Source organism: Watersipora subatra, chromosome 9 (assembly GCF_963576615.1).
Source record: "Watersipora subatra chromosome 9, tzWatSuba1.1, whole genome shotgun sequence".
Lineage (NCBI taxonomy): Eukaryota > Metazoa > Bryozoa > Gymnolaemata > Cheilostomatida > Watersiporidae > Watersipora > Watersipora subatra.
In genome coordinates, this window is record NC_088716.1 from 42,246,746 (window position 1) to 42,257,569 (window position 10,824).

General features: G+C 36.2%; 1 protein-coding gene across 1 annotated transcript; it reads right to left on the minus strand.

The window, feature by feature from the left end:
- Window positions 1–136: 136 nt before the first annotated feature.
- Window positions 137–8,213, minus strand: LOC137405081 (allantoicase-like). Its single transcript, XM_068091307.1, has 9 exons — window positions 8,160–8,213; window positions 7,418–7,480; window positions 6,646–6,760; window positions 4,706–4,887; window positions 3,797–3,917; window positions 3,538–3,723; window positions 2,008–2,181; window positions 1,507–1,518; window positions 137–462 (listed from the first exon to the last, which is right to left on the minus strand). Exons 1-9 carry the CDS (start codon window positions 8,211–8,213, stop codon window positions 263–265), a joined length of 1,107 nt encoding a protein of 368 aa, XP_067947408.1. The 3' UTR covers window positions 137–262.
- Between the last annotated feature and the right edge of the window lie 2,611 nt (window positions 8,214–10,824).

Here is a 10,824-nt window from a genome sequence, read left to right on the forward strand (position 1 = left end):
TCATAAAATTTTGTGACCATAAAAAGCTTTGTATAGCAGGTAACTCTGTTGCATTAAAAAAATAGCAATCATATTTGTGGTCACTGAATTGTACCAAAATAGTAACAAGCCTGCCAAAAATTGTGGTTATCAAATATTCATATGATTTTAAATCTTAAAAAAATATACTCTATAATCAACACAGCACCAAATATAAAATTTCACAGCAAAATTATTTGAATATAAATATTAACTGCACAAAATATCACCATAGGCTTTCTGGTTACTCATCCTTAGCAATGTGGCCACCTAGTAACATTCTGCTGATTCCTCCATCAGGATAGATGCTGAGTTTCACGTAATTTATTTTACCGACATCTTTGACTTTCTTGTCCTCGATGAAATGTTGAGCGTGTGGACCCAAGGGGTGCTTGCTGACAATCTCATGCCATTCAGCCCTATCCAGCATTTCAGCAGTGGCCACTTTCTCACCCAAACCTCCTGATCATGAATAGTGGTTGATTTTTATTTACGGACAAGAAAATATATTGTATGATTGTTATATGTAAATAATTAGATAACATGTAATGGATACTAGCTTATCATCATATGCATATATACATGTTCATATACACATGTACATATATACATGTTCATACATATATGTACTGTAACACATACATATGATAGCATACCCTATATGGTAGCAACACCTGGGCACACCAGTGTGGAAGCGCGATGCTGGGCAGAGAAGCAGATCAGGTTTCCTTAGGGCGTTATATTTGAGCGATTGTTGTGCAATGCCTTACAAAACAACTGCCTTGCAAGGCATTGCTTTCCTATCTTATGTCAAGGATGAAAAGCAAGACCTATACACACAAGTGCAACGCTGTTGGTCGCTGAAACCGTTTCCATGGGACAAAGATGGTGCATCGCACCGGTGTTTCGCTTTCAAACAGCAACACTGAATTGTGAAGAGAATGAGAGTAACACATCAGTTTCCAGAATGTCATTGCAGTGTACAGATGCAAACCACATCGTTTCATTGCGATAAGTTTGAAGCATTTGTTGACCATATTTAAAAAAAATACAAACAACAGGTAGTTCCAGGACTAGAGACAGACAATTGATCACTCAGCACTATTACTCATTCTCCGCACAAGAGTTTGAAGAAAGAATTTTGACATTGTCAAAAACTTTAAAATCCTTTAATTTTAATGGTCACAAAGCCTCAACATCTGAACTATTTATGGAAAATTCAATGCCATATCTTGATCAATACAGGGTATAATGTCTGCAGCTTCATGCTAGTTTCACAAATATGTAAAAGTAGTTAATTAGTTTTACGTTTGATGTTTAGGGAGGACATAATAATTTGACAAGTTTTTATTAAGTGTACTCGGCTTAATAAAATGATCATCACTTATAAGAAATTGTAAATGCCACTCCAGTTGTTCCAAAGTATGGTGATAATTCATGGATGTGAAATTCAGTAGATGTAAAAGATAAACCAGATGCTGTACTCACCGATATAAGTACCTACAACATATAATGAGTAATAAGAAATCAATTGTATCAGGATGTTATCAAAAATTGTATTAACAACTTGAAGCTCATGAGCATATCACCTATCAGCATGTAGATGTCTGATGGTATTATTAATACCTGCTTATTTAATCTCTCCTCATCGACTCTCTGCATTAGAGAAGTTTGATAAGCCATTAATCTCCATGATTTTCATGGCTTCTCATTTTCAACAAGTAACACTAATAGCTTGTACAAACTATGAAATAATTAAAACACCATTCAAGAGAGGATAAATTCAAGAAAGTACCTTTCAGTTCAGGTATTGCTACCCCTTCATTCAACAATATGTTTTGGTAGAAAATACTTATAAAAATGTAACAAGAAATGAGTGCACCTTGCCAAATCTCCTTTTGAAAGTAGATACCGTTTGTGTGTCAGGAGGTAATATTGCTTCATCTGTAATACAGCAGACATCTATTAGTAAATAATAAAATTTCTTACCTTCCAGAATAAAAGTATGAGGGTAGTTCCCTTTGAAATGCTTAGTATCAATTTCCACCTTCTGCACATACCCAGTATGACCCAACTTATAGCGAGCCCACTCTCCCCCAAAGCTAGAGAGAAGGTCAGTCGTTAATATTGGAGGTCGATCTTGCCGCCTTGCTGTTTCCCAACCTAGTAAAATATTAATTTTTTTAAATATGGGCCACATAATAAATCGATGACTACTTTTTAAACTTGCTTAAAAACAGAGCTGACTTCTTTAAATGACCCACAAGCTAGCCTGTCTGGACAAACTGTCGTTTTTGCGGCGTTGTCCCTCCGTTGAGCGAGCGAGCAAAACAACTGCTTTTGACAAGACGCACTGCACTGTATGCATCAGCTGCACTTAAAGGGAGTTGTTCTCTTCCGTCTAAGCAGTTAAAGCATCAGACTTGTAAGGCGGTGGCACACTTTCGGCACACTAGCATGACTTGACCGCTTAACATTTTGTGGAATTAGTGATGGTAGTTGTATGAAAGAGATATTGTGAGCTACAGATCCTAAAATCAAACAGGCTTACTTTGACAATGATTTGATATGCGAGTATAGTTCTGGGCTGCATAAAATTTGTATTTACATGTGGCTTGCACGTTGGATGGAAATTCTGGATGGTTACGGTAGTTAGGAACATCGTTAGCTGGCTGTACTAGTAGTAGTGGTAGCAGGCTCTAGTCCCTGGGGCGGCTGAGCTGCCCCAACTTTTTAGTAATTTTCAGCGGCTGAGTACTAAGAATTGCAGTTTAAGCTCATTCACGTGGAATTTCCAACTACTAATTATTAGCGCTTGAATGCTAGTTGCGCTCTCGTGCAACTAGCCATGAAATGGAAAGGCTCACTAATCTACTGTAGTATTGGTTTTGCCTGCCACTAATGTAGTGAGTGAGAGATCGTTTTCTGCATTGAAGCAATCAAAACATTGATGAGGAGCAATATGGGGCAGGCTAGTCTAAATAATCTTTTAATATTACACATATATAAAGATGTTGAAACATATACAGTATCAGTTGTGAAAGATTTCTGCCATGGACACATTGACAGAACAAGAGCTATTGCTATAAAGAAGTAATGGCTCTTGTTCTATCAATGTCTCTTGCAGAAACAACATGTAAATACAAATTTTATGTAGCCCAGAACTATACTCGCATATTGAATCATTGCCGAAGTGAGCCTGTTTGATTTTGGGATCTGTGGCTCACAATATCTCTTTCATACAACTACCATCGCTAATTCCACAAAATGTTTAAAGGTCAAGTCATGCTAATGTGCCGAAAGTGTGCCGCCGGCCTTACAAGTCTGATGCTTTAACCGCTTAGACGGAAGAGAACAACTCCCTTTAAGTGCAGCTGATGCATCAAGTGCAGTGTGTCTTGTGACAAGCTGTTGTTTTGCTCGCCCGCTCAACGGGGGACAACTCCTCAAAAATAACAGTTTGTCAAGACAGGCTACCCACAAGCAAACTGAGTAGTCGAATAAAGGTAAAGATGTCACCTTCGCACATCTTTTTGGCTCGACCAGGAGCAATAACATTGCTTGCCTGACCATAGTGGGCATCGGTGTAGTCTACGCATATCCCACCATTTATCATTGCCACCAGGTCCAATTGATCATTTTCCTCAACGTTGGACCAGTTGGGCTGAACTTCCCCATAGACCCGTATGCGGGCAATCCCACCATCTGAATTGACAAGAATAAATCATCGATTGAAGACACAAAAGATGCTCGCAACAAAAAATAGAGAGTTACTAACCAGGGAAGATGTTGAGCCTGATGTGAGTTACTTTCTCCGGTTCTTCAACATTAAATAGGCTGCGGTGTGTCTCTGGATAACCTGGCCGCAATTCCGTCAAACTGACTAGCTCTTTCCAGTTCTACAACACATGTTACACTACCATTTGTTTGTTCCCCTTTATGATTCAACATCTATTGAATTTTATGTATTTTCTAATTAGAAAATATTTAAAAGACTATAATACGTGAATTGGTTCTCTTTTCAAATATACTACCAGCACATACTGTAGATACCATAAAACCTCTATTTGAGCATTTGAATGCCTCCATATTTATTCTTCATTATTGCGCATTATTCAGCCATATGATGACATCTGCATTACTATAACCCACTTCCAACTGATACAATTGTAAACAATCTTACAACTATGATCCCATCAAATACAATTAACAAATTCACTCTGAAGCTAAACTTTTAGCCCATACTACCTTGTGACAGACATGACCAAGTGCTTTAGTATACAGGTCGTCATCAGCTTACAGCCAACTAGCCCTAGAATATTTCACCCCAACACATACTCTCCTCAATACTTCCAGGATTAGTGTTTACTATGCGTTTCTTGACTACAGATTGCTATTACCTGAATGTGAAGCTAAACCAAGGTTGTTGCTTTTACTAATTCCTGAACACAGTGAAAGAAACCTGTAACTTCGAACCATTTAAGAGATTATGTAGATGAGAAGGTAGTGGAAGCCCCCCATTTAGACTAATAGAGCGCTAATACTAACTAGCTAGTTTTATCACTTGAATATATCGGAGGCTACAAATAACTGAACAATACTGACTTATAAAGAGTGATACGAACCAATAGGTGACATTATCATTGGTGAGCCAACGCATAACTAATCGACATTATATGAGAAGTACCTGAGACTTCAAACATTCTATTTCATCTATCTCCTGTGAGGAAGCGCAGGTTCCCATTCGTTCCCCACTTCTTGGCTCCAGCCTCTCCGACAGGGAAGCACCCTGTACTGAGCAATGAATTGGGTAGTTTCCAGTAAAGTGTAATGTGCTTATTTCAATACCATGAATCTTCCCCGGACAACCTGCACATGTTGCCAAGCAACAATTAGAGAGCAACGCAGAGTAGTTTATGGATATAAGATCGAAGGCAGAATACAAGTCTTTATATTTCTGATACAGGCAACTTATTGTCTAGAACATAGCACTTTCTGTTATCACACAGTCATATCACATGGTAATTAGACAACAAAGTCATCCCACGACCAAACGAGCGGAGCGAATGTTTGAGAGTTTCATGATAAATGCATGTGCACACAACTCCCGAAAATTATTCATCAACAACGTCGCAAACCCTTGTACAGAAATCTCATCAACAGATTTAACCATTTCTGTGTAGAGTCGTTTAAGTATAATAACGATACAAAACACATAAAAACATATTTAAATATGTTACCAAGTCTTTGAAAATAGTCGACATATTCCTAAACCTTACCCATCTGATCGGATTATACACAAATAGACAGATTAATTTGGCCGAAAATTGTTATTAACACTTGTCAAGCCTTGCTTTTATTAAAATTAAGACCGGCAAACAAACCGCCGAGCGATAGAGAATAGAACCATTAAGTCGTACACATTTCACAAAAGAATAATGTGCACATTTCACCAGTCTATAGCATTGGCGAATTGCTGAAGGTTTCTGTAATTAATGTAGAAGTACTGAAATCGTTTCTTTTTGCCGATTTCAAAGTAACTGACATTTTGGAAACTTTTGAGTACTTTGGTATTCTAACGGATGTCCAAAGTAGTGAAAGTAAAGGAAATGACGATGATATTTTTTTCTAACAATTCTTATGAGATTATTACAATATTTAATTATAAGTTTGGATGACTATTGAAGTGTTATAGTCACACTAACAACATCGATGATGGGCAATATGTTACTGTTATTACTTTTTCTAAATAGTTTTGTTAAATAGATTTTCTAAAAATCTATATAAATATCACAACTTCTTGATATTGTTAGCTATGACGTTTTGAAATGTAAGCAAAATTGTGCATTGGTTTTCTATTATTACTACATGTATATTAATAATATTGGTTATTCTAATAATATCAGTGCATTTCACTTCTAATATTAGCCAATATTGCATTTCTCCTATGGCAGGGGGAGAGATATAAACATATAATCTTTTCCTTTCATTATTGCTGTTTGTTGTATATAATAATACCCACACCCAGTACATTACAGCTACCATTGCAGTTATCCTATTGCACTGCAGTGCCATTTGACTGCTAATATTGCATTTCTCAACCATCAGTACCCTTTCTTTTTTCCAATATCACTTTGGTCATGAGCTGTATAACAGGGGAATTTCTAGTATAAAACATCAGATAAGTCAATCATAGACATTGATACGATTTTGTGAACTGCAACCCACCCAATACGATGTATTGATACATGTATCACTAAGTTTCCATGTCGCAGTTACTCCGCAAGCTTGCGTCGTCTGCACGATGGGTACGGCAAAAACTTGCAAGTCAAGCGAGTTACATAACTCAAAAAATTTTTACCAAATGTTTCATGCTCGCAAAAGATGGAACTGGCAATTGCGAATGACGCGCAAAAACCGATGCGCAAGAAAATTCCACTTTCACATTCAGTCATTTCCATAGCATGGACACCTATTCCATTGGAATAGGTGGACAAGGTCATAGTCTGACCTTAGAATAGTCTGACACAGTACAATATAGTACTTTATTTTCTAGCTATAAAATAAAGTAAATTATGAAAGGTAACATATTACATCATCAGAGTGATAAGAAGTAGTACAACTGACCTAACTGAATAATGCACCAGTCGTGTCCAGCTATTCTCTTTCTGCGTGATTCCCAACCGTCCATCCATTTTCCAAAATCAGTAAACAGGTCATCTTTAAAGACGGCTGCTTCCGGCTGTAAAAAGGACTTATTTGTGAGGCCTCACAATATCCACAAAACTTCAGCAGAATAAAATGTTAAACACTTGACCATTACAATTTGTAGCTATATACTAAAGATTATAAGTCATTATATGTAAGGAAGGAGCACAGTCTACTAGGAATTATTGAATGCAATATTTGCTAACATGAATTGCTACAATAACTACATAATTATATTGTTACAATTGTTACATACATGTAGTTGGAGTGATACAAACTGAATGAAAAAAACAATAAAAACTCAAAACAGACCTACATTCAGCAACGGTATAAATGAATTGAAAGTGCAATAAGTATAGAAAACAGTTAAAGCACATTCTAAGTAAACTTTTTAAACTAATACAGTAGGTCCATTAGACCTAAAAAGGCACTTGATTAGACATTTCAATACGGCCGGAATGTGAAGTGAATATATAAAGCTAATAGATTAATGAAATGCTTGATTAGTTAGTGGGAGTTCCTAAGAAGCATTTGACCTTGAGAAACCACTGGATTACAAAATAAAACATGCCTGATTTTACTACAAGTTCCGAAGCGTGTAAATATTTTAAAACAGCTGGTAACGCGCACAAATAAGAAAACATGACCATATACTGTATATAAATACTATAAACAACCCATATTACGCAACCTTTAGTAAGTTTTCAGCAGAGGCAAACCAATCATCTGTTGCAAATATAATCGATCCTCCGACCTGCAAAAAGGTTTTATAAAAGTACAACTGAAAACAACTAGAAATCGATGTGCATAATGAACAATGGGCCAGCAGCTAACAGGGAGTGTTGTAAACTTACAGGTAAATTATCTACCCCTGACCTGGACTTTATCCAGAAGGCACTGCAGCGCAATTCACGTGATCAAGATGAGAGGCATGCCTGGTGAGTCAGCAAGAGATAAGTAAGCAAGTGATAATGGGATTAAGTGGATACGGTTAAACTTTATCTAATCATCAGCTAAGGATTACCTCAGACTGAAAGCTTCAATAAACTACAACTTCCAAAATGAGATAAAAGTTCACTGATTGAACAAATTATTTTCAACTGCAGTTCGCACCAAAAAGTCATCTAGAAATGACAGCTACTTCAACTTCATTCATGTAAATATCCACAGATCAACTTCGAAGTCTTAAATTCATTATTTTACACAAAATTCTTCAACAGAATTTAAAATGGAAGAACTTGATGACATCCAGTTAGAAGGTTTCACGATAGAATATACAGGCCTACCCTTTGGGCTCCGCAGGGATATATAGGCCTATCTTTTTGACCAACAAGCACTCGGTCAGTGCACAAAGTTTGCCTATTATAAATAAACAATATACATAATTTATAGTGGAGAATGAGCAATGCTGTGAAACAGCCTCTACAGCTTACCACTTCAGATGCAAGATCTGGATAACTGGTGAAGGATGCTTGTTTGGTGTCCATTTTAGATTGCGGAGGCTAATGCTAATGAGAAAAACAGGATATCCAATCACCAAAAGTGATTCATCACAATGTAACAGGACTTTATTGTGAATACATAAATTTTAACAAGTTTTGAAACATGACTGGCTTGAATAAGACAAAAGTTATGCAAGACGGCTGATAACTGAATAAAGTAATAATTAACACTTTCGCTGCCATATGCGCATATATGCGAAATCTGTGGTTGACAGCCATATGCTCCTTTTTGCGAATTTCCCAGCATTTGCGTAGTAACTTAATTTTATTATTCGTTGACAACATACCCAACGATCTTTAGTACTTTTATGGTACTGATAGTGTTGTCTGAAGATTTTTCTATAAAATTAGCTCAAACCCGCGAAGCAATTTTAAATTTTTGCTTGGGAATTTCTAGCTTCAAAGCGAACATTTATTCTTTCTGACGTTCAGACTATTTAGTGTTATTATGGCTTTCGTAAGTACGTCCCGAGTTAGAAAACAGAATTATTTAGGTTGAAAACATAACTGATTTAGATTTTAGTGATTACACAAATAATTAAAGTAGCAGCAGTGACTCTGATGGTGGTGAAAATAATAGTTTTGTAAGAGTAAGGAACGTTGTAGAGGATCGTTTTAGTTTCGTAGCGATCGTAGCTTCACATAGCTTTAGCCACGCACAGAGCATAGATACATTGAATTTTTTCCATAGCACTGTTTACTAAAATGTTGGCAAAATAAAATATATAGCAAAAATGTTCTAGATAGAGTTTAAAGTTGAAAAAAAATTGTATGCATATCATGAAGCGAAATCTACAATTTTCAGTAAAATGGCTGGCAGTAGGTCGAAAGCAAAATTTGTGCCTGAATGGCAGTGAAAGGGTTAACTAATTCTCATTAAACTAACACGCAGTAAAACATGAAGCAGTTTGCCCACTGAATGAAGCCAAACCAACGCCTTTCATAGTTAATATTGAGATAACTAAAAATAAATTCTGGTATTCAGCCATTTTATTTGCCTCACACTTTGTCAGCCATGATAGCAACAGTTTGTACACAACATTATCAACAACAGTTACAAAGGAACATGAACACAGTAACACTAAGCTCAACCATCATAAATGAATTGTAGCGACAATAGATGGTTACATATGTCTGTCAACCTCTTCTCATCCATCAGTATATGATCTGATAGTTTTGTATAAAAGCCTTACAAAATGGTGCAACATTCAAATCACCAGTTCAAGTCAAATTATTTTTTAAGTTTATGAGCTTGTCTGTAATCACCATCGTTATTGGCTGTAATTGATTTGTCAGCAAGGTTATGATAAAACTTTTTTCTTTAAAAATTTTCTTCTTGTTTTCTACATCACTGTTAGCCTTCAAGCATGCAATAAACCATCACTACTACGGAAAAGCTTATACATCAATAAAAACTGATCATTATTTCCATTAGCACTCACTTGAATTAGAACTGAATGGATTAAATTGATGATAGCATGTTGGAATACAGCAAGCGGCTTTATCAAATGTCATATGTACAAAAAATGTGACATGCAGCTATAGATATCACAAAGTATAAGATTTAACATTGTATGAGAGATAATTTTTAATGGATACATTTCAAGAAACTGTTGATGTTGTGTGAAAAAAATTCCTTCAGATTTGGTACTTCTCAGAACCAAAAATTTTGTAGTCTTAATCTACTGAAACTTTAAGGCAAATTTTTTTCATAATCTTCTAACTTATGCAAAGCCCAGACGAATTCGGAAGTCAAGGTTTTTAACTTAAGCGCCAACCCAAAGAAAGTTATAAAGTTATAAATTATACAAACCAGAAGGAACAAATGTTACAGCGGATTCAGATTGTGAGTGCCGAAAAATCTAATCAACTAGTTTATCTAAAGAGGCAGCTAGCCTTGAGCAAAGTTGAATGGTGAATAAACACTAGAAAACTTCGGCACCTCCGAACTTTGTACTATAATCCCAACCGGTTATAACCGGAATACTAATGGTCAACAAGTTCCCAATATCGTGATTAAACAAGTCACAAACAGTATGCAGGACTTTAGGCTTGATGTGGCAATATCTGTTTATATAATAATAACAAGCATAACGCCAAATACACATCTTGAGCGTCAATTAATAACAACTAAGACCAATCTATAAAACTTTCATGCATTTCATTGTGGTCGCAGATCATGCTGAAACAAAGCACAGACCAATTGGCATTTTTTTAAGTAATAACAAAATCAATGATTTTGAGAATAAAATTAAATTGCAAGTGGCACTAAGCAATTATTTCCTGATTTACTAAAATTATATACGTGTGGGTAAAGCTGCTTTAATTTGTTTGTTTGTTTTATTTCATCAAAAAATATGAAAACAAAAAAAAGAAAAAGAAAAGAAATAATGAAGAGGCCCAAACTGCGCAGTAGCATTGCTAGTCAAGGCTTTGGGCCACAAGTTAACAGCAAGCAGCCAGAAACTATTTATTCACCGCTCAACGGGTACAGCTTGAGGGCACGTCTAAAAGTGGGCACACTCACAACCCTACGCAGTTCATCAGGCAGAGCGTTCCATTGTGCTGACTGCTGGTATGACATTCTGCGATGACC